Genomic DNA, 27856 nt, shown 5'->3' with positions numbered 1-27856 from the left:
ACAATATATTCACGTCGAAAAACCCATCTCTTTCCTAATTCCATCTTGTTGAACTGTTTTGATTGACTTTATTTTGAAAATATTAAGTTGTGCTTCAAAACAACCAATGTGTTTTTTTGTTTCGGATACGTAATCCTTTGTCAAAATTCATGAACTGCGAAAAAATGAATACGTGAATAAATAAATTAAAATGTATCTATTCCTTGAAAACTAATGTTAGGAATTTAATTATTAAAATGTTCGAATAAGTTATCTGACTCCATTAACCGAACACAACCTGCATTCTCCTAACAATGCGCGCTCCTTTCTTGATGGGAAAATATGGACAAGAGATCGGCATTTTTACATGAGGGAAGATCTAATTTCTTAAATAATTTGGCTAAGTGAATTCCATCCAATATGGCCGAATTAGTGTCGCTTGAGTCCCCGTCAAGCCTCCTCTCTCATTCTACTAGCTTTCTTCCTCTGCCCACGTTTTTCCGCAAGCTGGTGTGCCGGCTCCTCCCATAGGCGTGCCAGGTCCACCCCCTCGATGTCTGGAGAAACTCAAAACAGGAGAGCGTTTCTACATCATCAGGGCCTTGTTCTCCAAACATCACCTGCCGTCCCCCCGTCAGAGTCCTGTTATCACTATTCCCCAGCCAAAACCTTCCGCATTCGGATCAGCGTGACCTGTCATTGAACTTCAGCCTACCCGGTGAAAATCTTCATTGCACTCGATAAATGTAACTTGTATTTAATCGTCTAGAATTCTTTATAGTAAAATGTATAAAATCCTTCACTAAGTATGGTACTGATTTTGAGTCGACCTCTGGCATCCCCTTCTGGGTAATTTGAAGTACCGTAAATTCCGGACTATGAGCCGAGACTTTTTTCCCCAAATGTTCAGCACTGCGGCTTATTCAGTGAAGCGGCTAATCCATGGAATTTTTCTAATGGCCGCCAGCGGCGTACGGGTTTAAAAGGTAAGATTAAGACCAGTAGCAGGAGTTTAAAAGGTAAGATTAAGACCAATAGAATATGTGCGCCAGGCATATAGCATATATTTTCTGTAAAGTTAAGGTACGCTCCGATACTGAGGAAGACGCCCTTGATGGCGATAGTTATGAGAAGGAAGTTGAAGACGATTTACTGTGAATTTCACATTAACGGGAGGCTTTTTTTTTCACAGATACGATTGATTCATCGCGAGCGTGATCCTACTAGCGTGTTGGTACCTTTCAAAGGCACGGTTTGGGATGAAAGTTATATTATTATTATTAAAGCTTTGAAAACTCTCTCGGTGTACCGTCTTTCTTCGTAAATATGTGTAACCATGTATAATATGTATTTGCAAGTGTATATTTAAGGGGCGGAGCAAACGCGGGCTGATGGGAAATGTGGTAAAGCTGAGTTACCGGTAGATCTGTCTGTTGTCGCAGCGGACAATAATGTATATATATATTTTTCCCACCCTTAACTTTGGAAATATACATTTTGTTTCTTGGATTACTTTCAACGGGACCCCGACTGTACAAGTCTCCATCATACCTTAATTACGAGTATCATTTTCTATTGGTGATTTCAACCGTGATTCTGGATTTGTGTACTATCTACAGAGTCAAAATTGTGGAATTTGCAGCCCAGGCGGGGCAGCCTGGGTTAAACATGTGACTGTGTCGCAAGCTTTACTGCGGGTGCCCGTGACTTATACATGAGTGCGCATTGTGTAAGAACAAAAGTATCAAATCACTTAAAAAGTGGTGGGTGCGGCTTATAATCAGGTGCGCTCTATAGTCCGGAATTTGCGGTAATTGCCATTTGGAACTCACAAAGCCTAATAGTATTTTATCCTAAACGAAGATTAAAACGCTATAGGTTTAAGAAATGAAATCCTATGCAGTCAAATGGCTTTTTTTGTAATAATAATAGTGTAATGTGGGACATCTTTGGATGTGGCTTACCGCAAACAAAAAAAGTCTGAAAATTAAAAAGTAGTCACATACTTGTTAGTGTTGCTCTCCACCAGTAGCCAACGATCTTCCGCCACCAAAAAGACAGATTTGAGGTTGATGGGCAGAGATATGGTGTGGACCTGGCCCTCCAGCACATCCAGGACCTCCAGCTGGTTGCTGTGGTGACAAACAGTATCTAAAATTAAATTCAGTCTAATGGATTACAATATGCCAAGAATGTTATCTCACCCATCTTCCTTATGGAAGAGCAGCCAGTTCTTGTGAGAAAAGTCGCGGCACATTTTATACTCTCCCTTTAAAAAAACAGTATTATTAAAACCGGAAGACATTCTAGAACAGGGGTCAGAAAACTTTTTGGTGTGGAGTGCCACTTTCAAAATTTCTTGTAAATCAGTGTGCCACCCCAAGATTAATGATTCACACTTTTTTCATATCCAACAGAGCTGTCATTTTACACCAGTCCGAATACCGTATTTTCTGCACTATAAGGCGCACCAGGTTATAGGGCGCACCCCCAAAAAATAGTTTTTGGTCCTATTTTTGACATACATAAGACGCACCGGATTATAAGGCGCTACAATGGGAACGTCGACAAAACAGTCGGATGATTCAGTCCAACTTATTACCCCCTTAACATTCCCAAAGCTTGCAAAGAAGCAAATACGTGTCTCAGACATGTACGGAAACAGTGTCTGTACGATGTCACTGATCACTCAAATGCATTGTTCCAAATATCATTCGGAAGGTTAAAGTCTTGGGATTCAAGAAATGCCAAACATTTCTTAGTTTCCATTTTATTTTTTGCTGGCAACCGTGTGGACAGAAAAGTAAGAATTTGATTGTGCAGGGAAACGGGGTTCTTATCTGTGCATATGACAATAAACACTTTGAAGTGAATTGAGTTTCAAAATAGACTCATCACAGAAACATCAAGATCGTTCTAAAACAAGATACCGGGAAAATATAAAGCCGCGTAGCTCACCTAAGTTCTCTTGCAGCCGTCACATTCAATAATGATACGTAACCATGGTCTTCTTACAACCGTGAGTGTAGTAAATCCAGGAGAGTCAAATATTTACAAATACAGAATAGTAAAACATTTTTTCTCTATGCCGTAGTGCAACCCAAAGTGTGATTCGCATTCATCTTTTTCGGCCAATTGCAGGCTTTGTTTCGCCCCTTTAGCCTATGCGAGCCTGTAAATGAGAAAAAGGATCCGCCCCCTTTACCTCCGAATAACTTTAGGCCAATAGTGACTGATTCAAATGATGATTGCCACATTGGTTAGGAAATGAAACGCCGGTATATAAATCCCAGCATACACCGCGGACTACTTGGCGTTCGGCGGGAAAATCGAGTCGGCGGCTGCTTGCCTTAGTTGGGACTCAATATTGATCCATATATAAGGCGCACTGTATTATAAGGCGCATGGTCAGCTTTAAAAAAAATAAAGGCTTTTAGGTGCGCCTTATAGTGCGGAAAATACGGTATATATATATATATATATATATATATATATATATATATATATATATATATATATATATATATATATGTAGCCTAGATGGTAGTGTGCCCGCTTTGAGACTGGGAGGTCGCTGGTTCGCGCCTCGACCGAGACATACCTAATTGGTATAATGGCGGCGCCCTCTGGCTGCGGCTGCACCGACTCGCTACAACGGGTCAGGTGTATCGACATTTCGTTCTGTGTACATTGTTACAAAGAATGACAATACAAAGGAAATTATTATTATTATTATTATTATTATTATATATACCACAGCCATATCCCCCTAGTGGTAGGTGGCTAGAGTCACCCCTGGAACATGGAACAGCAAAAGAGATGTTGACAAGCTGTTTGGATTGATTTTCATTTTGTTTCTGTCGCATTTGATGTTAGTTTTGTCGGAGATTAAAGAGATCAAAGCCAGGAGAGAAAGTTTACCACGTGTTGTGAGTCATAATTGTATTCATATTTAGTTTCTTTTGTCTTTTATGAGCATATTTGGTATTGGAGTCATCCAAAAGTCATTGAAAGTAATCCAGTTAAAGTAACCCTACCTAACCCTGGTCATCCATGACTTCAACTTTTTGCCAAGAATTAACAGGAATCTACCATTCTTCATTAACGATGAACTACAATCAAACAACAAGTGCTATGGACAGCTACCATACCATTCACCAATGATATCTTGTTGCAGAAGATATCAAAAGTTGAAATAACAGCAGCAAAGCAGAAGGCATGCGCGCACTCACGTTTCTTTAAAATATTCGCCATCAGTAAATGGTTTTCTGTGCTTTGCTATGCAGTGAGCAACGTGATAGTTTGCTTCAGTGGTGGTGTTTTTAGCAGTGACAAAGGTTTTCAGGGTCTGTGTTTGTTTGCCGTACCTGGACACAGCGCGATTTAACGTCTCCGCCTTGAATTCAGGTTCATGTTTCGTCTCGTAATGACGTTTAACACTTGATACGCAACGCTCTCGGGGCATAATGCACAAAACAGCACAGTCATTTTTTGCACAAAGCCCCGGGCATCTGTCCGCGCTGGCTGGAAATAACGCGATGTTTTCGCTCGAGGAGCCGTCATGATTCGTTCATTCATCGCGCGCGCGTTTCGTCGGCTGGGTTAAAACACGGATCTCTCCTCTGCCAGACGCCGCGCAAACACACACTGAAACAAAACCCATGTAAAGCCTAACAAAGCCTCTAAATAACACGGTGTGCAACTGAAAATGTCTAGATTTCAGGTAAAAATGCGCTTTTTTAAAGTGTAATCATTATTATTTTGCCATGCGCTCGCGTGCCACTGGTTAACCCCTCGCGTGCCACTGCTGGCACGTGTGTCATAGGTTGCCGACCAATGTTCCCTCTAAGCTGCGCGCGTGCTCGCCCATTCTCAGCGCACAAGAAAATCTAGCCAGCGCACAAAAATCAGGGCTCGAAATTGCTAATTAAGAAGCGAATTAAGTCAAAGTTACAGTGCATGAAGGTCAAAATACACGGGTTCCCCCGACGTTGTGTCCTAAATGCGGTATTTTGAAGTCGAGTCGAAGTAGAACGAAGTTGAGTAAAGTCAGTAGAGTTTTTCGAGAACCGGCTTCTTCGGCACGGCTCACTAAAAAGAACCGGCTCTTTTCGGGTCCCAAACGGCTCTTCGGGTTGTTTTTGCTTCTTTAATCCCAACATGACCAAATATTATGTAAAATTGTGCACAAAATGACTTAAAGGAAGGGGGGGGGGAATAGAACAAAAAATACCAAAATGAAAAAGTTAGTGAAAAGCTGAGAAAAAAGAAACAAAAGGAAGAGAAAAAGAAGGAAAAATTCAGAAAAAACCCAGAAAAAGAAAAGAAAGAAACAAAGGAAAACAAGTAAATAGAGAACAAAAAGAAAAAAGTAACAGCTAGGAAAAAATAAACACAATGAGATTTTTTAAAGGAATAAAAAAAAATAGAAAAAAAAACAGGGAAAAAGAAGAAAAAGTTTGTGTTGCATTCAAATCATTTCCAATAATGCAATACAGACACACTAAAAAGTTTGAGGCTTGGTCCTGACCTGTGGTTCTTTGTTGCTCCACCAATTAGAAGCTCTGTTGGGGGTTTGCTCGCCGTCAGGTGACAACATCAGCCTTCGCACAGCACCTGTAGTCATATCTACGTGGAGTATCGTGTTACTCTGATGGAAAAGATCGCAGAACATAAAAATTAACTGTCGATCCACAACGTGAAAAATCAAAAATTTTTGATACCTATTTAAATGTGCATACGTGAAGACTAGAGATCTAAAGCCCTAGCTTGACCCAAAATGTCAAACATTACGTTCAGGTTTGGGCTGGGTTTCTCTCGCTAGATTTGTATGGTATTTTTTGGAATCCACCCATCGTCGTTCTTTGTTTCTTTTTCTTTGTCAGTGAATGTAACCTCAGCAAACACAGAAATATAGAAGACCTATATGTTTATTCAGTCTTGGCTTTTAGTGGATTCTATCCCCTTCGGGCACAGTGCAGCTTGCAAACTCAAAACCATGTTTGAAGGTATGCTCAGAGGTGGCAAATCACCTCCACCTCCTCCCGTGTCCTCACAAATAGAATGTTACATTTCGGGTTTGGTTTGGTCCAGGTTTGGTACCCCAAATCAAGTTAAATGGTTGGGTTCGGTACCCACAAGCCCAGGTCTGGTCAAGCAGGACTTTTAAGGCCCGATCTTACCTTTAATATCACATTTGAAAATGTTAACATCTATTAAATCAAGTAATCCATCCATTATCTGCAAGGCTTATCCTCAGTAGGGTCGCGGGGGTGAGGGAGCCCATCTCAATTCCATCTTCAAATTGATGTACTATTATTTTCATTAGATTTGTCTCTCTTTTATTTCATTTAACTGCGTTTAAAGAAAGCATAAGACAAAATACCATTGTTTTATTATATGACAGCAGATTTTTCATGTCTACATTACAGGAGTTAAGTGAAGAATGAAAAGAAGAAAGCCAGCGTGACGACTAAATACCTAACACAAGTGTGTGGTACCCACCAGCCACAATAATGTAAATATACAATAGATAGATAGAGATAGATAGATTTCTAGATAGATGTCTAGATAGATGTCTTGATAGATGTCTAGATAGAGATAGATAGATTTCTAGATAGATGTCTAGATAGATGTCTTGATAGATGTCTAGATAGATAGATAGATTTCTAGATAGATGTCTAGATAGATAGATAGATAGATAAATGACTAGATAGATAGATAGATAGATAGATAGATAGATAGATAGATAGATAGATAGATAGATAGATAGATAGATGTCTAGATAGATAGATGTCTAGATAGATAGATGTCTAGATAGATGTCTAGATAGATAGATAGATAGATAGATAGATAGATAGATAGATAGATAGATAGATAGATAGATAGATGTCTAGATAGATGTCTAGATAGATGTCTAGATAGATGTCTAGATAGATATCTAGATAGATAGATGTCTAGATAGATAGATGTCTAGATGTCTAGATGTCTAGATGTCTAGATAGATAGATAGATAGATAGATAGATAGATAGATAGATAGATAGATAGATAGATAGATAGATAGATAGATAGATAGATAGATAGATAGATAGATAGATAGATAGATAGATAGATAGATAGATAGATAGATAGATAGATAGATAGATAGATAGATAGATAGATAGATAGATAGATAGATAGATAGATTAGATAGATAGATAGATAGATAGATAGATAGATAGATAGATAGATAGATAGATGTCTAGATAGATGTCTAGATAGATGTCTAGATAGATAGATAGATAGATAGATGTCTAAATAGATAGATAGATAGATGTCTAGATAGATAGATGTCTAGATGTCTAGATGTCTAGATGTCTAGATAGATAGATAGATAGATAGATAGATAGATAGATAGATAGATAGATAGATAGATAGATAGATAGATAGATAGATAGATAGATAGATAGATAGATAGATAGATAGATAGATAGATAGATAGATAGATAGATAGATAGATGTCTAGATAGATGTCTAGATAGATGTCTAGATAGATAGATAGATAGATAGATGTCTAAATAGATAGATAGATAGATGTCTAGATAGATAGATGTCTAGATAGATAGATGTCTAGATGTCTAGATGTCTAGATGTCTAGATAGATAGATGTCTAGATAGATAGATAGATAGATAGATAGATAGATAGATAGATAGATAGATAGATAGATAGATAGATAGATAGATAGATAGATAGATAGATAGATAGATAGATAGATAGATAGATGTCTAGATAGATAGATGTCTAGATAGATAGATGTCTAGATAGATAGATAGATAGATAGATAGATAGATAGATAGATAGATAGATAGATAGATAGATAGATAGATAGATAGATAGATAGATAGATAGATAGATAGATAGATAGATAGATAGATAGAGAGATGTCTAGATAGATAGATAGCAGTATCCTTGTGTTGAAAAATAAAATAATAGAATAAAAGAAATAGAATACAGAAATACCCAGACCAGACCATGTTGATATAGAGTATTTAAATAGTGCTACATAAAATACACACTGTAATAAAAATAGGCTAATATGCAAATGTGGGGGTGGGGTTTCATGTGGCCTTTTACTCCCACGGGTGGAGTTCAAGGAAGAAATGATCACCTCAGTTGGTCTGTGGAACAAGACTGTGACAGCAGTCTGTCGCTGAAGCTGCTCTTCTGTTTGGAGGTAAAACTATTTATATATATTATAAAAAATAAATATGTAATACAGTGTACACAAAAATACACGTTCTGTTTTGTCATGTGAAAAGTAAACATGGCCTTAATGATTGGATTTTAAAACTTTACGAATTGGATTTACAAAAACCCGTGATTGACATGTTGTAATGTAACAAAATGTAAGATATTTTTAATAAACTGTCTGAAGCGCCTTTTGCTGGATGAAAGTGGAACTACAATCCTCATCTTCACAATATTGATTTCAAGTCTTTAGTGGCTCGGAAATGAATCGATGATGCAATTAGTTACCAATGCTTTTAATCATCAATTTCATCGATTCGTTGTTGCAGCCCTAATAGATTTTTCCCATTCATAACCGATCAAAGCTAGGTTTTCGCGGGCGTGCGATCTTTAATGGGTGGTGGTCAAGACGGGGAGCTAACCTGTTGCTCGTGCAGCACAACTTGCCCGTCCAAAGGATTTCCCAACGGGGCCACGGTGACAAATGGCTGCCAGACACCGCTGATGGTCCGGGGAAAAACATCATAAAGTTCCACGCATTGAACCGTGTCACCGCGCTCCTTCATGGAGTAAAGCGTCACCGGGTTGCATGTGGCCACGTATATTGTGTCTGAAATGTAAACAAGAGTGGGTCAAACAGTTTCCATGGGCTCTTGTGGGATTACATACCGTATTTCCCGGAATATGAAAGTGAGTACACCCCCAAAGACACTACATCCCTATAAGTCCAAACAAAGCACTGTTTGTCATTTTCCCTCCAAAATACCATGTCAAGTCATTTTTCAAGTCATTTTTATTTGTATAGCCCTAAATCACGAAGAGTCTCAAAGGGCTTCACAGATTGTTACACTATATTACACAAACTATTTTCAACCGACAAGAGGAGTAGGTTATTCATATGCAATGGAGTAGAAGTGAGTTTTAAGTTTAGATTTAAACATTTCCACTGAGGTTGCAGATCGAATCTCAGGGGGAAGAGCATTCCACAGCACCGGTGCCCGGATGGAGAACGCTCTCGAACCAGCAGAAGACTTTTTTGCTCTCGGGATCATCAGAAGACCAGCACTCTCAGATCGTAGGCTTCGGACCGGGACATAGTGGCAGATCAGATCTGAAAGATAAGAGGGAGCAAGTCCATGTATGATTTTGTACAATACTAAGAGAACTTTGAAGTCACATCTTTGGCTAACTGGGAGCCAATGCAGGTTAGCCAAAATCGGTGTTATGTGATCGTACTTTTTTGTCCTGGTTAAGAGCCTCGCTGCGGCATTTTGTACTAGCTGAAGAGACTTGATTCTGGACTTCGGGAGACCGGAGAGTAGTGCATTGCAGTAATCGAGACGGGAGGTAACAAATGCATGAATTATTGTTTCCGCATCAGACTGAGACAGTATTGAACGGATTTTAGCAATGTTGCGAAGATGGAAGAAGGCAGTTCTAGTAATTTGCTTTACATGCATCTCAAAGGATAGATCAGGGTCAAATATGACACCTAAATTTTTAACTGAGTCACTCTGTGTGATGTGACATTTGTCAATGTTCACAGCAGTTTTTGAGAATAAGTCCCGGCATTTAGAAGGACCAATGACTAACATTTCGGTCTTTTCAGAGTTAAGACGCAAGAAATTGAGTGACATCCACTCTTTTATCTCAGTGAGACAGGCCTCCAAATTTCCACAGTTTAGTGTGGAAGATTCCTCCAACGGAAGATATAGTTGAGTGTCGTCTGCATAGCAATGGAAGCTGATATTGTACTTGCGAATAATATCACCTAATGGAAGCATGTAAATGTTGAAAAGTAGGGGGCCGAGCACTGAACCCTGCGGAACACCGCAGGTAACATTAAAGGGCTCAGATGTCGTTTCACCATATTTAACACAGTGCGTCCTATCTGAGAGGTAGGATTTGAACCACGAGAGGACAGCTCCTGAGAGACCAATCCATTTTTCCAACCGTTCTAGTAGGATATTGTGGCGCACTGTGTCAAAAGCAGCACTAAGATCCAGCAGCAGCAAAAGTGATGAAGCGCCAGAATCCATTGACATTAGGAGATCATTTGTTACCTTGATCAGAGCTGTCTCAGTAGAGTGGTTAGCCCTGAATCCTGATTGCATGGATTCAAAAAGGTTATTCTCGGATATGAAAGCATTCAGCTGCTGTGCCACTACTCTTTCGAGTACTTTAGAGAGGAAAGGTAGGTTTGACACAGGTCTGTAATTACTTAATATTTCTGGATCAAGGTTGGGTCGTTTCAGTGTGGGTTTAATAACGGCGGACTTAAAAGCTGCTGGAACTACACCTGAGGAGAGTGATGTATTTATAATATTTAGAACTGAAGGCCCAAGGACGCTAAAAAGACTTTTAATAAGTGAACCTGGGAGCGGGTCGAACTGGCAAGTTGTCGGTTTGGCCGCATTCACCACTTGTTTGAGATCATCAAGTGACAGTTCACTAAAACCGGCCATTTTCCCAGGGCAGCCACCCTGTCGTGCATCTGTAAATTTCAGTCCTTTAATACGTGTGGTACTAACAATATCTTTTGCAATTTCTTCCTGTATGCATTGAATCTTCTTAGTGAAGAAGACCATTAACTCCTGAGCAGAGTGTGTCGAACTGTCTGCGATAGGCTGTTGCCTTGTAAGCGATGCTACAGTGTCAAAAAGGGCTTTGGGGTTGTTCTTTTGAGACGCAATCACCTTCGAAAGGTAGGCCGATTTTGCAGAGGCAAGGGCCGCTTTATACTTTAACAAGCTGTCACACCAGGTTTGATGGAAAACCTCAAGCTTGGTAGCGCGCCATTTTCTCTCCCATTTCCTGCATTCTTTTTTAAGGGTTCTAGTTTCATCAGTAAACCAAGGTGTGCGTCTTTTAGGACGTGATTTTAGTTTTATGGGCGCTATTGAATCCAGCACACTAGTCAGGGTGGTATTGAACTCATTCATGAGTGAGTCAATCGAGCCATTGTATTTAGGAAAGGACGCAACTGCTCCAGGAAGGAGTTCAAAGAGCTCAGAAACTGTGCCAGTGCTTATATTGCGTCCGCTAAATCCCTCATCTTTATTAACTCTACATTTAGTTAGCACCTCAAATGTCACTAAATAATGATCAGAGATAACAGTAGTACACGGTAGCACCATAATGTTTGAGGTTAAAACTCCTCGAGTCAGAATCAAGTCTAGCGTGTTCCCATTTTTATGGGTTGGCAAGTCAACCAGTTGAGTAAAACCAAATGCATCAATTAGAGAACTAAACGCAATAGTAAGTGAACTGTGTGGGGAGTTCATATGAATGTTAAAGTCTCCCATAATTATAATTTTGTCTGCATAGGTTACTAGTTCAGACAAAAGTTCAGCAAATTCGTCTAAGAAAGTTGTGTATGGCCCAGGTGCACGATAGATAGTTATTACATCAATTGACAATTGAGGGGACCGCATCACAAGAGCCTCAAACGTTTTGTAATTATTAGAGGTACGTGTATTAAATTTGAGCGATTTTTCAGAGATTAGCGCAACACCACCACCTCTTTTCAGCGTGCGTGCTATATGACTACTCTCGTAGTCTGGGGGAGAGGCATAATTTAGCGCTAAGTGCTCATCCGGGCGTAACCACGTTTCACAAAGACCCATACAGTTAAGTTTATAATCACGAATAATGTTATCAACAAGTAAAGCTTTTGGAGCAAGCGATCTAATATTTAACAGACCAAATTTCAGTTTTGCTGAATCATTTGACTTAGCTGAACTCTTTGTAGTCTTTGTCGAGATCTTCAAAAGCTCCCGGCGTTGTGGCCGTTCGTGAGCGCTGAGTTTAAAGCGTCGGTTGTCCGGCGAGGAATGAATGGTGGAATTAGTTACATCCTCGCGTCCATCTTGCTGCTTGGACTTCACACGCTTCACACATGTACCTGCACGGCAACCACGTTTCTGTTTCCTTTCTTTACGGGGCCGCCGCCGTCGTTTATTAAGAGGAATAGCTGTCCACAAGGATGCCGGGTCTCTTTGAAGTTCGCTCGGTATATCATAGGCGTTATAAAAAGTGCCCGAAAAGTCGAAATTTAGACGCCCACCCAACCGAATAAGTTCGTCCCTACTGTAAGTGTTTTTGGCCACACATGTGTCCAAAAGTGAAAGCAAAAAAGACAAGAGAACGGCAATAAATAGAAGATTAGCTGGACGAGCCGCAAGCATGTATCCATGCGCCGCCATGTTGGATTCTCACCAAAAAAAAATGTCGTGATTTTACTCTAACTACTTCTCAGGTATGAATAGGAAGCAGGTGGGTTCAATTTGTAGTACACTCTGTTATACCGGTCACTGAAACTCCTAAAATGGCAAACCATGGCAATGAACGTAAAAAGTGAATTGTGGCACTATAAAAGGCTGGCCAAGGCTAAAAGATGACTGCCAACACTATGAAGTTGAACTGCAGTACAGTGGCCAAGATTTTCCAGCGTTTTTAAAAAAAAATCAGGATGCCCTTACAACTGGGCTCGTGTTGGATGTCAAAATAGGCTGAGAGAATAGATAGATAGATAGATAGATAGATAGATAGATAGATAGATAGATAGATAGATAGATAGATAGAAAGAGAGAGAGATAGAAAGAGAGAGAGATAGAAAGAGAGAGAGATAGAAAGAGATAGATAGATAGATGTCTAGATAGATGTCTAGATAGATAGATAGATAGATAGAGAGAGAGAGAGAGAGAGAGAGAGAGAGAGAGAAAGAGAGAGAAAGAGAGATAGATAGATAGATGTCTAGATAGATAGATAGATAGATAGATAGATAGATAGATAGGGAGAGAGAGAGAGAGAGAGAGAGAAAGAGAGAGAGAGAGAGAGAGAAAGAAAGAGATAGATAGATAGATAGATAGATAGATAGATAGATAGAAAGAGAGAGATAGAAAGAGAGATAGATAGAAAGAGAGAGAGAGATAGAAAGAGAGAGATAGATAGATGTCTAGATAGATGTCTAGATGTCTAGATAGATAGATAGATAGATAGATAGATAGATAGATAGATAGAAAGAGAGATAGAGATAGATAGAAAGAGAGAGATAGATAGAGAGAGAGAGATGGATAGGGAAAGAGAGAGAGAGAGACAGAGAGATAGATAGATAAATAGATGTCTGGATAAATAGATGTCTAGATGTCTTGATAGATAGATAGATACTTTATTTATCCCTGAAGGGAAATCCCCACTTCCAGCAGTATCCTTGTGTTGAAAAATAAAATAATAAAATAAAAGAAATAGAATACAGAAATACCAAATCGATCATGTTGGTATAGAGTATTTAAATAGTGCTACAGAAAATACACACTGTCATAAAAAAATGGGTAATATGCAAATGTGGGGGTGGGGTTTCATGTGGGCTTTTCCTCCCATGGGTGGAGTTAAAGAGCCTCATGGCATGAGGAAGATATGATCTCCTCAGTCGGTCCGTGGAACAAGACTGTGACAGTTTAGTGTGAAAATAACATGTGAAATGACCTAATCATGGGTTAACAATTTCTCCAAAAAGTTGCACTGGAGTATAAGTCACACCAAACTATGAAAAAACTTATAGTCCGTAAAATACAGCAACAGAAATAACTTAAATGAGACGGGGGCTTTTTTCAAGTTTTCTTTTTAAAATTTGGAAAAAAAACTATAACTCGATGAAAAACTGTGCTGCCCCACTCTTCGTCATCCTTGTTTCTGAGAAACGCTGTCAAGTCCCTTAATTTGGCGAGGCGGATGTCTAAGAATAGCCGAGGAAGAAGTCGGATGAATCATTGCGGCAACCAACTACTGGAGTCTTCACGGCCTGAATTTTGAAAAGTAGATTTGCAAAACTATTAAGTATTTATTTTGTTGTGTAATTTGACATGTTTTGTCATGTATTTTGTTATATATTTTGTCATTTTTTTCAATTCAGTATGTATTTTCACATTTACTTCAATATTTTGTCATTTTTTGGGTCATGTATTTTGTGGTGTATTGTGTCATTTATCAATTTCAGTACTTATTTTGTTGTGTAATTTGCCATGTTTTGTCATATATTTTGTCAATTTTCAATTTTACCGGACAAGAAATACCAACAGGAAACAGGACCGAGTCAAAACCCAGAGGGCAGAGGTTCGTTGACGAACTGACAAAGGGTGAGTGAGAGCACTGAGCTTAAATAGAAGGAAAGCCAATCTGTCGAAGAGCCGCAGCTGGCGCCACACGGGCGGGGCCAATTGGGCGCCATGGCAACCGTGACAATTTTGTTATTTTTTGGGTCATGCATTTTGTCGTGTATTATGTCATTTATCAAATTTAGTATTTATTTTGTTGTATAATTTGACATGTTTTTTCATGTATTTTGTTTTATATTTTGTCATTTTTTTCAATTTTAGTATGTATTTTCACATTTACTTCAATATTTTGTCATTTTTTGGGTCATGTATTTTGTGGTGTATTGTGTCATTTATCAATATCAGTACTTATTTTGTTGTGTAATTTGCCATGTTTTGTCCTGTATTTTGTCAATTTTCAATTTTACTATGTATTTTGTAATTTACTACAATATTTTTGTCATGAACCGGACCCAAATGCGTGACGTTTCTCACACAAGTGAGCATGTTAGGCATGACATGAAGCCAGAGGAAGACGAGATTGATACCAATTGCGCGAGCAGTTATCGGACAGATGGGGTCGATACCGGACAGGACGGGACAGACAGGATTGCTATCAAAAACAGGAAATCAAAATCAAACAGGACAAACTAGACGGGAACAAAACTGGAAACCGATATTGAACAGGATATAATAAACGGGAACCATACCGGACAGGACCGAGTCAAAACCTACGTCTTGCGGGGCAGAGGTTGGTTGACGGACTGACAAAAGGTGAGTGAGAGCACTGAGCTCAAATAGAAGGAAAGCCAATCTGTCAATATTTTGAGTCATGCAAGCAGTAATCAGCAGAGAGACCCTGCACCATACACTGGTTTACCCCCTCCACATCATATGGTTCGAACCAAATTGAACAACGAAACAGAAAATAGAAAAAAAACAGAATCGTAGAAAGCTTACCATCTTTGGTGGTGACATCGCAAATGATGTTGACCTCATTCATGGGGATCTGCCAGTGAGCTTTTTCCTCGCTGAAACTCAATGCGCGGCTCTCCTGCCTGTTGCATGGATAGGTTTGAACACGCAAGAAGACCGGACCCTGCACGGGAGAGAAACCCGACAACATTTTATCTCATTCAATGCCATAATGTATAAATCCAGTTGCAAGAACATTGTCCCTATGATTTTATTGTTTTATTAAAAAAAAACTATGATAAAGATAAGTATCAAGCCTCTGGGAATGATTTCAGTGTAATAAATCAGGGGACTTTGATCAGATCTTTGTCCACACATCGAGGAAGCCCTCTTCCTAGATCCGGCGAATGAGTGTAGGTAGGCGGGAGGGATGAGGTTACATGCAAGTCCCTGGAAACACGATAGGCATGGTGACCGAAATCGTGTAATCAAGTCACCGGAATTATTGTGCGCTAAAAAGTTCTAGCGAAATTCATGCATCAGTTCTTATTTTGTAAAGAAAGTGCCCTTGTGTTGTTTGTGGAACAAAATGAACTATGCAAATCAGTGTTTCTAGCACCACAATAGTGTGATCATGAAATAAAATCCAATTCCTTGTCCTGTGTTATCTGTATGACGGGTGGTCTTGTGATAAGTGACCCTGGTTCAATTCTCGTTGCAAACAAAGATACTATATTTTGGGGGTGCGCCTTATATTCCAGTGCGCCTTATGTATTACAGATGTATAACAAGTTACTATCTTTTGGGGATGCGCCTTATATTCTGGTGCGCCTTATGTATGACACATATTATAACAAGATACTATCTTTTGGGGGTGCGCCTTATATTCCGGTGCAGCTTATGTATGACACATACATATAAAGATGCTGTTTTGGGGGTGCGCATTATACTCCAGTGCACTTTATGTATGACATATATAAAAATATACTATCTTTTGGGGGTGCGCCTTATATTCCAATGCGCCTTATGTATTACAGATGTATAAAAAGATACTATCTTTTGGGGGTGCGCCTTATATTCTGGTGTGCCTTATGTGTGACACATACATAAAAATATGCTATGTTTTGGGGTGCACCTTATACTCCAGTGCACTTTATGTATTATAGATGTATAACAAGTTACTATCTTTTGGGGATGCGCCTTATATTCTGGTGCGCCTTATGTGTGACACATGTATAACAAGATACTATCTTTTGGGGGTGCGCTTTTTATTCCAGTGCAGTTTATGTATGACACATATATAAAAATATACTGTCCTTTGGGGGTGCGCCCTACGTTATATATATGGATAACAAGATACTATCTTTTGGGGGTGAGCCTTATATTCTGGTGCGGCTTATGTATTACACATACATAAAAATATGCTATGTTTTGGGGGTGCGCCTTATACTCCAGTGCACTTTATGTATTATAGATGTATAATAAGGTACTATCTTTTGGGGTGTGCCTTATATTCCGGTGCGGCTTATGTATGACACATACATAAAAAGATGCTATGTTTTGGGGGTGCGCCTTATACTCCAGTGCACTTTATGTATTACAGATGTACAACAAGTTCCTATCTTTTGGGGATGCGCCTTATATTCTAGTGCGCCTTATGGGTGACACATACTATAACAAGATACCATCTTTTGAGGGTGAGCCTTATACTCCAGTGCACTTTATGTATGACATATATAACAAGATTCTATCTTTTGGGGGTGCGTCTTATGCATTACACATGTATAACAAGATACTATCTTTTGGGGGTGCGCCTTATATTCCAGTGCGGTTTATGTATGACACATGATTCACATTGTTGTGGTGTATAATGGTTATTTTGGTAAAGCTCTTTCACAGAGAAGAGCAGAGTCCCGCAAAGAGTTTTCAACAAGAAGACGAGAGACAATATTTACCTTGACGTCAATGCGGTGTGTCTCAGAGGGACACAGGAGTTTGCGCCGGGCATTGCCTTGTTGATTTATTCTCCAGAATCCTGTCATCTCGGCTTCGGGTAGGGGTAACCTGAGGCCAAATTTCAAATTATTATCTGGATAATGGATCTGTTTACTTTGTGATTTTGAATAAGGAAAAAGGTTCAAACTTTTGTACTTAGAACAGGAAATGTATATTTTATACAAGTCATTTTATTGAGACTGCACCCGATATCTCATCTCATTAGCTGCACCGCTTATCCTCAGTAGGGTCGCGGGGGTGCTGGAGCCTATCCCAGCCATCTTCAGGAAGTGGGCTGGGGACACCCTGAACTGGTTACCAGCCAATCGCAGGACACACAGGGACAGACACATATATAAAGGTATATTCTATATGTATGACACATATATAACAAGATACTATCTTTTGGAGGTGAGCCTTATATTCCAGTGCGCCTTATGTAAAACACATATATACCAAAATACTATCTTTTGGGGGTGCGCCTGACAATACGGTGTGCCTTATGTATGACACATATATAACAAGATACTATCTTTTGGAGGTGAGCCTTATATTCCAGTGCGCCTTATGTATGACACATATACAACCAGATACGATCTTTTGGGGGTGTGCCTTATGTATGACACATATATAACAAGATACTATCTTTTGGAGGTGAGCCTTATATTCCAGTGCGCCTTATGTATGACACATATACAACCAGATACGATCTTTTGGGGGTGCGCCTTATCACTATCCTCAGTAGGGTTGCGGGGGTGCTGGAGCCCATCCCAGCCATCTTCAGGAAGTGGGCTGGGGACACCCTGAACTGGTTACCAGCCAATCGCAGGACACACAGGGACAGACACATATATAAAGGTATATTCTATATGTATGACACATATATAACAAGATACTATCTTTTGGAGGTGAGCCTTATATTCCAGTGCGCCTTATGTAAAACACATATATACCAAAATACTATCTTTTGGGGGTGCGCCTGACAATACGGTGTGCCTTATGTATGACACATATATAACAAGATACTATCTTTTGGAGGTGAGCCTTATATTCCAGTGCGCCTTATGTATGACACATATACAACCAGATACGATCTTTTGGGGGTGTGCCTTATGTATGACACATATATAACAAGATACTATCTTTTGGAGGTGAGCCTTATATTCCAGTGCGCCTTATGTATGACACATATACAACCAGATACGATCTTTTGGGGGTGCGCCTGACAATACGGTGTGCCTTATGTATGACACATATATAACAAGATACTATCTTTTGGAGGTGAGCCTTATATTCCAGTGCGCCTTATGTATGACACATATACAACCAGATACGATCTTATGGGGGTGCGCCTTATCGCTATCCTCAGTAGGGTCGCGGGGGTGCTGGAGCCCATCCCAGCCATCTTCAGGCAGTGGGCTGGGGACACCCTGAACTGGTTACCAGCCAATCGCAGGGCACACAGGGACAGACAACTCACTGGCTCATTCACACCTAGGGACAATTTGGACCGGCCAATTAACCTGATAAGCATGTTTTTGGAATGTGGGAGGGAACTGTACCTGGAGGAAACCCACGCAAGTATGGGGAGAACAGGCAAACCACTCATCCACCGTGCCCAAATCCCATTTTCTGGGTTCTTTACAGAAAAAAAGTCCATAGAACATAAACTTTATGCTGTGCGGGGCACAGTTTTTACAGGTCCACGTTCTGCCTAGTGGTCGGAACACCAGTGGTATAGATAACTTGTGAAAAGGCATCATGTTTGATTTCATTATCACACTGTTTTAGTCACTGTATAAAAGACGAATTTCCTTAAGTTTTGTTAATGTGTCACTTACAACGCTTGGAATAAATCCATCCATCCATCCATTATCTGCACCGCTTATCCTCAGTAGGAACGCGGGGGTGCTGGAGCCCATCCCAGCTATCTTTGGGCAGTGGGCAGGGGACACCCTCAAGGACACTCTCAACCAGTTGCCAGCCAATCACAGGGCACACAGAGACAGACAACTATCCACTCACTCATTCCCACCTAGGGACAATTTGGACCGGCCAATCCAACTGAAATGCATGTCTTTGGAATGTGGGAGGAAACCGGAGTGCCCGGAGGAAACCCACGCAAGCACGGGGAGAACATGCAAACTCCACACAGGAGGTTCGATCTCATGACCTCAGAACTGTGCCGCACACGCGCTAACCACTGCGCTGCCGCGCTCTCTGGAATAAATGTAACGTGTAAAATAACATTTGTTTCTGGTACTGTGACAAAAGATAGTGTGATAATTAGATAAAACCCAATGCTTAATATCACTCTAAGTCCACTGATAAGAGTTTGGCGCTCTCAATGCCATAACAACAAAAACGCAGACCAAGACTTTGGAGTGTTACATACGGTACAAGCAGAACAGCTCGGTGTTGCCGGGCATTTTCCTTGGGGGAGGTTGTTGGGATTGTTAGCCAAAAGGGGCGTTTCCTATAAAACAGCTCGAATTCTCATGATTTATCGCTCGTCCGATAACTAACTGGCCAGAGAATGGCTCCGAAAAAAGAAATAGGCACGCACCGACTCAGTCCACTGGCCAATTGTAATACACAAGCACGGGGAGAACATACAAACTCCGCACAGGAAGTCCGGTAGCTGGATTTGAACCCACACAGGAGGTTCCCAAGACCTTAGAACTGTGCCTGCACACACACTAACCACACTAGCCACCGTGATGCCGGGTAGTAAATATACTCTGTTAAATTTACTTGAGTGAGTGTTGGGACATTTTGTACTTCTGGGAGTATTTTGAAATCCCAATACTTTTACTTGAGTACATTTGTAAAGAAAAAAACAGTAATCTCACTCTGCTACATTAGGCAACATTGAAATCGTAACTTCATTACTTGATAAACGTACATAGGAGTCTGTCTGTTTCCGCTAAGGCGCAATTATTTTGACGCAGAACTCCGCCAGGCTCGACCATGTTCGACCAATCAAACGTAGCAGCCTCGTCACGTGACCATATTCGACTTCAGGAGGGAAATGTTTTTTATGGATGAAACAAATGGAAAATGTCGACTATGAAAACACAGAAGAGGACACTAGCTACAGTATGCAATGTCTCCTTTATTTTTTGAGTTCATGGGCTAGCTTGTTTTCTGCTAGCAGTGTCAGGTTTTCAATGTAAATCTCTTGAATTTCTGTCTCAAGGTAATTAGCTTGTTTTTATATTACTAAATATAAAAACAATGTTTCTCACACACACACACACACACACACACACACACACACACACACATAAAGTAACGTTTCAACAATGAGTGTAATTATATCTCTTGTACGTTTATCAATCTTGTATTCTTTTATTTTGAAGTCATGTTCTTGTGTGTACTGATTTCTCTGACGCAAAATAAACCACTCCCTCTCTCTCTGTTTGGACTTCACCCAGGAAGGACGTACCGTCTTTTCCGCACTATAAGGCGCACCTAAAAGTCTTATTTTTTTTCAAAAGCTGACCATGCGCCTTATAATACAGTGCGCCTTATAAATGGCTCAATATTAAATCGCAAGGTCTCGCAATTTACGCAACAGCCGCCGACTCGATTTTCCCCCGAACGTGGAGTAGTCCGCGGTGTATGCTGGGATTTATATACCGGCGTTTCATTGGCTAACCAATGTGTCAATCATCATTTGAATCGATCGCTATTGGCTAAAGTTATTCGGAGCCTCGGATTGGCTAGAGCGCCAAAACAAACCCTGCAATTGGCCGAAAAAGATGTATCAATCATCCGTTGAATCGATCGCTATTGGCTGAAGTTATTCGGAGCCTCGGATTGGCTAGATGGCCAAAACAAACCCTGCAATTGGCCGAGTTTAGCAATGGCGTAGCAAGCTTGCTAAAGTACACCATAAAGAAACATGTTTTATTAGTCTGTATTTGCAAATAATTTACTCTCCTGGATTTACTTCACTCACGGTTGTAAGAAGACCATGATTGCGTATCATTATTGAACGTGAGAACATAGGTGAGCTACGCGGCTTTATATTTTCCCGGTATCTTGTTTTAGAACGATCTTGATGTTGCTGTGATGAGTTGAGTGAATTCAACTCAATTCCAAGTGTTTATTGTCATATGCGCAGTCAAGTTGCGAGCGAAAAAGAAAATAGAAACTAAGGAATGGTTGGCATTTCTTGAATCCCAAGACTTCCGAATGATGGAACGATGCATTTGAGTGACATCGTACGGACACCGCTTCCGCACGTGTCTACGACACCTATTTGCTTCTTTGCAAGCTTTGGGAATGTTAATAAGTTGGACTGAACCATCTGACTGTTTTGTCGACGTCCCCATTGTAGCGCCTTATAATCCGGTGCGTCTTATGTATGTCAAAAATAGGACCAAAAACTATTTTTTCGGGGTGCGCCCTATAACCCGGTGCGCCCTATAGTGCGGAAAATACGGTAATAAAACAGCTGTTTCTTCATTTTGGGAGTGAATGAAGATTGTAGAAAGCTTGTTTGTTATCTATTAATAAAGTTTGACTGACCTATCTGACCGTTTTGTTGACATTCCCTTTAGCGCGGCACCATCTAATGGTTGCATAACGTAACTACAACCTCTACTGTAGCCAAGTCAAGTTAAGTCACATTTATTTACGACGCCCTTAATCACAAAAATGTCTCGAAGGACTGCACAGGATTACAATTACAAAATTGCACAATGACCTGATCTTAAACCAGCATGCACTTATAGCGCCTTATAATGCGGTGCGCCTTATGTATGGAAAAAGTTTAAAAATATATCATTCGTCGAAGATGCGCCTTATAACACGGTGCGCCTTATAGTGCGGAAAATACGGTAAGTTCTTTTCTGCCATCATCATGTAGAATTAAACTATATACATGTATTTTATCTGTGCAAATATAGCCACTAAAGAGCCTGTTAAGATAAGTATTGGGGCTTGAAATATGCTACTTGGTGCTACAATTTATTTATTGAATTTATACTATTTTCATTCTACTGTTTTTTTAAAAGCACTTGAATTTAGGTTGATTATTTCAATCTGCTTTTAAATTAAATGTATATTTTGGTTGATTGGAAGGACTTTGCTGATTTTATGATGTGATTGGTTGCTTTAAAAAAATCATGGATATAAGGGGAATCTTACGCGAGAGCATTTTCGAGTTGTTTTTATATAAAGGAAATGTGGTATCGATTATTATTATTAAAATATATAATACTTGAATAATACGCACCCTACATCGTGTCATCAATAAAGGAAAATACTTGTTTCTTCTCTGTTCAGGGTTTTGGAAGTCAACAAAATCCGTTTGGAATAAAACCACAGGACACTGAAACAAATATTTTCCTTTATTTAAAGGTGAAATTTCGACATGTGTAGTCGATATATTGTAAATATCACAGGACTCGAGGTATTATCAGTGTGGTTAACATTTTGATGTATGAAATACTTCACTGGAGCCTTCTGCAATTTTAAATCCAGATAGGAAAAACTTAGTTCAGGTCACAACAAATACAAACCTCCGAAATTGAATCATTAAAGTATACAGTATGTGAAGATATAACAATGAGTGAGGTACTTAGTTAGGTCTATTAACATTCAGAATTGATGAATACCAAATAATGGGGGTTGTAAATACTAGTTGTAGTTGACTTTGCGATTTTACTACTGCTTGATTAAAAAAATAAATAAATGTAGCCCGACCCGACTTGAGCCATGGAAATTATAGCCCGAACCTGACAAACTATTTGAGGGACCAAGAAAACAAACTTTTTCATATTTGATTTGTGAGTACTTTTTTCAAATTTGTGCTGAGGAGGAGGGATTCTCTCTCGCTGATTTTTTAAAACGATTATACACCAGTCACTGTTCTGAGTTTCTTTTTCTTTCAGAAATGGATTCTGTCCCCCGGAAGCGCCAGGCATGAGGGATCCTCCACAAAGATAAAAAAAGATGTACGCATTTTGAGCTAAAGCTTAGTTTTCTCTGTGATTCACTCCAAAATGTTGCTGGAACATATAATCTAAAGACAAATTGAGTAAATTAGAAAACTAATATTTATTGGGGTGGAAGATTAGTTATAGTAAAAAATGTCGCACGTACAATGGTACTACAGTAATCCCTTGATACTTTGTGCTTCAGTTATCTCTGGTTCACTGCTCCGCGGATTTTAAATTGAATCGTCTTGTATTGTCATTTATTTAAACCAAGTACGCATTGTGTTCTGAGCAAACAACACACAGCAAATGCGATCTGAGGGGAAGGTTTTGTGTGTGTGTTAGGTGAACCTGATTTTCTTTGGCCGTGATAGGCCGGTGGATGCTGTCCGTCAAATAGTGTTGCAGGGATGGGTTTACCAAAACAAACTGGGAAGCACAGCGATAGCTAGCCTTTAGCGGCGCGTTACATTTAAAATAAATTCTTCAATTGAATCAGACTCTGGAGAAAGTCAGAAGAGTGCAAATCAATGGTAATCACCAGTGGTTGCTCCGTAGATTTTTATCAGGTCCTAGTCCTGGAAGGGACTGAGTTTCTATCAACGCCAGCTCCATTACCCATGAAACTGATAACCTGGAGCTACAATTCGTGGGAAACCGCTCCATTTGGGACAGTTGTATTTTAACCATTACGATGACCTGGCTCACGTAAGGATACTAGTAGTAGTGTGCAACTCACCAGCCGCTCTCTAAATCGCTTTTTTACACTGAAAGGAGAAGCTTTTGAATTTTGTTGTACTCATGTACAGGGTTGGGTAGGGTTACTTTAACTGGATTACTTCCAATTACTTTTGGAGGACTCCAATACCAAGTATGCTAAAAAAAGACAAAATAAACTAATTATGAATAAAATGATGACTCACAACACGTGGTCAGCTTTCTCTCCTGGCTTTGATCTCTTTGATCTCCGGCAAAGCACTTGTTACATTAACTGGATTACTTTCAATGACTTTTGGATGACTCCAATACCAAATATGCTAACAAAAGACAAAAGAAACTAAATAGGAATAAAATGACTTTGACTTTTTCATTTTGTTTCTGTCGCATTTGATGTTCGTTTTGCCGGAGATCAAAGAGATCAAAGCCAGGAGAGAAAGCTGACCACGTGTTGTGAGTCATCATTTGATTCCTATTTCGTCTCTTTTGTCTTTTATTAGCATATTTGGTATTGGAGTCATCCAAAAGTCAGTGAAAGTAATCCAGTTAAAGTAACCCTACCTAACCCTCGTTTTGCCGGAGATCAAAGAGATCAAAGCCAGGAGAGAAAGCTTACCACGTGTTGTGAGTCATCATTTTATTCATATTTAGTTTCCTTTGAGTTTTATTAGCATATTTGGTATTGGAGTCATCCAAAAGTCAGTGAAAGTAATCCAGTTAAAGTAACCCTACCTAACCCTCGTTTTGCCGGAGATCAAAGAGATCAAAGCCAGGAGAGAAAGCTTACCACGTGTTGTGAGTCATCATTTTATTCATATTTAGTTTCCTTTGAGTTTTATTAGCATATTTGGTATTGGAGTCATCCAAAAGTCAGTGAAAGTAATCCAGTTAAAGTAACCCTACCTAACCCTCGTTTTGCCGGAGATCAAAGAGATCAAAGCCAGGAGAGAAAGCTTACCACGTGTTGTGAGTCATCATTTTATTCCTATTTAGTTTCTTTTGTCTTTTATTAGCATATTTGCTATTGGAGTCATCCAAAAGTCATTGAAAGTAATCCAGTTAAAGTAACCCTACCCAACCCTGGAAACTGATAACCTGGAGCTACAACTTGTGGGAAACCGCTACATTCGGGACGGTTGTATTTTAAGCATTACGATGACCTGGCTCACCTAAGGATACCAGATGCTAGTGTGCAACTCACCAGCCGCTCTCTAAATCGCTTTTTTTACACTGAAAGGAGAAGCTTTTGAATTTCGTTGTACTTTTGTATAAGGACAATAAAGACCATTCTTTCAACTGTAATTCTGTGTTTTTATATATAGATCTATAATTAGAGTAATAGAGTAGTAAGGACACGAGGTAAACTTGACCCTCGGGGGCTTTTATAAATTTTTTAGATTTTCAAGTTTCGCAGGGGTTCTGGTCCCTATTAACAGGGATGAGAGGGATTACTGCAGGGGTGTCAAACAGGCAGCCCGGGGGCCAGATCAGGCCCGCTAAAGGATTGAATCTGGCCTGCGAGACAACGCTCAGAGAAGCGCTAGAGGAAAACGAGCTGCGGGTTGAAATATGTCCACTTGATGTCGCCAAAGACAGGTGCCTCTCACAAAGATGCTGTAGTTGTATTTATTTCTCTCTCTCTTTTCCTCCCCTTTTCTCTTACTCTCTGTCTCTCCCTCTTTCACTTTCTCACCTCTCTTTCTCTTTTTATCTTCTTTTGCTCTCTCTTCCTTTTTTGCTTTTCTCTCTCTCTTGCTTTCCCATTCTCTTTCTCTCATTCTCCCATTTCCTCTGTCTCTCCTCTTTTCTCTCATTCTCTCTATTTATCTTTGGATGCCTTTCTCTCTTTCTCTTCCCCTCTCTCACTTTTTCTATTTTTATCTCTTTCGTTTCTCATGTTCTCTCTCTTCTCTCTCTCGCTTTCCCATTCTCTTTCTCTCATTCTCCCATTTCGTCTTTCTCTCCTCTTTTCTCTCGTTCCCTCTTTCTATTTATCTTTGGATGCCTTTCTCTCTTTCTCTTCCCCTCTCTCCCTTTTTCTCTTTTTATCTCTTTTGTTTCTCACGTTCTCTCTCTTTTTCTCTCTCTCTCTCTCTCTATCTCTTGGTTTCCCATTCTCTTTCTGCCATTTTCTCTTTCTCTCCTCTTTTCTCTCCTTCTCTCTTTCTATTTCTCTTTGGATGCTATTCTCTCTTTCTCTTCCCCTCTCTTACTTTTTCTCTTTTTATCTCTTTTGTTTCTCACGTTCTCTCTCTTTTTCTCTCTCTCTCTTTCTCTCTCTCTTGCTTTCCCATTCTCTTTCTCCCATTCACCCATTTCCTCTTTCTCTCCTCCTTTCTCTCCTTCTCTCTTTATCTTTGGATGCCTTTCTCTCTTTCTCTTCCCCTCTCTCACTTTTTCTCTTTTACTGTCTTTTGTTTCTCTCTCCCCCTCTCTCTCTCTCTCTCTCTCTCGCACTCTTTCCTTCTCTCTCTCTCTCTCTCACTCTCTTTTTCTCTCCTTCGCTTTGTCTTATTTCTTTCTCTCTCTTCTTCTTTCTCTTGAATCTACTAGTCCGGCCCCCGAGAGAATGTTTGTTCTATCGTGTGGCCCCCGAGTTCAAACGAGTTTGACACCCCTGGATTACTGTATTGCACATTTTGGAGTCTTTTAGGAGGTGTACATAATGTTGTGGCAGCCAAAACCTTGTTGGTGCCTTACTCCTTGGCCAGCTGAACGGCGTCCGGCTTGGCTCCGATGGGGATGCCGTGCTTATGCAGCGCCTCCATCAGGACGTCACGGGTGTCTTTGTTGTACGAGTCGAAGTCGAAGACGTTTCGCACGACGTTGGCCAGACCTTCGTTCGGGAATTTCTGTCGACACGGAAACGAAAGAAAACGGGAAAAATGAATATCACTGTCAATTTATTTTTGTTTTTTTCCAGAAACAAGAAAGCCGAGTGGATCGTAAATTCCGGACGACAGAACAGAACTGATTTAACTTATTATTGGTGGCGGCAGTAGCTCAGGAGGTAGAGCGCTCGTCTTGGGATCAAGAGATCGCAGTTCGAATCCCGGCTCCTCTGTGTTACGTGTTGAAGTGTCCTTGGGTAAGACACTGAACCCCTAATGCCCCCATTAAGCAGGTTAGCGCCCTACATGGCTGCCCGGCCGTTATTGGGAAATGTGAAGCACATTGTAAAGCGCTTTGGGAAGTCATTGACTTGAAAAGCGCTATAGAAATGCAGATCATTTCATTTAAAGCCTCATGCTGTCATGATTGCCGATTAAGCGCAGCTGCGGCAGCTTAATTGGTGCCAACAGCCCGGACAGCTGATTGGCTGTCACTCTCTTTTAAAACCTCCGGCTTCCTCTTGGAAGCCGTCAGATCGCTACGCGAACTGTTGCCTTTAGCTCAGTAAGCCTTTTAGTCTGACTCCGTTCCTGTCCTGCTTTTTCTGCCTGATCTTTGTTGCCAACCTGTTTCCGGACCTGATGACGCCCCGTTCTGCCTGCCTGTTACTTGACCTGTTTTGCCCCGTTACCTGCCAGCCTCCTGCTACCGACCTCGCTTACGAACGCGACACCGCCTTTGATCTCCAGCCCCAAACGACTCGCTATTACCGCCTGTCTCCGATCCTCCTCGCTCGACAGGGAAGTGCCACTTCCGCGTTCCCGCCACCCGTGCTTGGGGAGTAACGGAACACATAGAACGGCAAAAATGATGTTGGATTGATTTTCATTTTGTTTCTGTCGCATTTGATGTTCGTTTTGCCGGAGATCAAAGAGATCAAAGCCAGGAGAGAAAGCTGACCACGTGTTGTGAGTCATCATTTTATTCATATTTCGTTAATTTTGTCTTTTATTAGCATATTTGGAATTGGAGTCATCCAAAAGTCATTGAAAGTAAGTACCGTATTTTCCGCACTATAGGGCGCACCCCCAAAAAATAGTTTTGGGTCCTATATCTTCCATAGATAAGGCGCAGCGGATTATAAGGC

General features: G+C 40.2%; 1 protein-coding gene across 1 annotated transcript in view; it reads right to left on the bottom strand.

Moving 5' to 3' along the window:
- Nucleotides 1-27856, bottom strand: part of vwa8 (von Willebrand factor A domain containing 8) — a 168359-nt gene that overhangs the window by 67514 nt on the left and 72989 nt on the right. The window contains exons 26-32 of the mRNA XM_088352924.1: nucleotides 26578-26729; nucleotides 17173-17281; nucleotides 15263-15401; nucleotides 8630-8817; nucleotides 5510-5629; nucleotides 2184-2248; nucleotides 1986-2111 (exon numbers count right to left, since the gene is read on the bottom strand). Of these exons, the coding sequence (XP_088209050.1) occupies nucleotides 1986-2111; nucleotides 2184-2248; nucleotides 5510-5629; nucleotides 8630-8817; nucleotides 15263-15401; nucleotides 17173-17281; nucleotides 26578-26729 (899 nt within the window). The remainder of the gene's footprint in view (nucleotides 1-1985; nucleotides 2112-2183; nucleotides 2249-5509; nucleotides 5630-8629; nucleotides 8818-15262; nucleotides 15402-17172; nucleotides 17282-26577; nucleotides 26730-27856) is intronic.

The sequence above is a fragment of the Urocampus carinirostris genome, chromosome 14 (assembly GCF_059441175.1).
Source record: "Urocampus carinirostris isolate Australia breed hairy pipefish chromosome 14, RoL_Ucar_1.0, whole genome shotgun sequence".
Taxonomy (NCBI): Eukaryota; Metazoa; Chordata; class Actinopteri; order Syngnathiformes; family Syngnathidae; genus Urocampus; species Urocampus carinirostris.
This window is presented reverse-complemented; position numbering and strand designations above follow the sequence as displayed.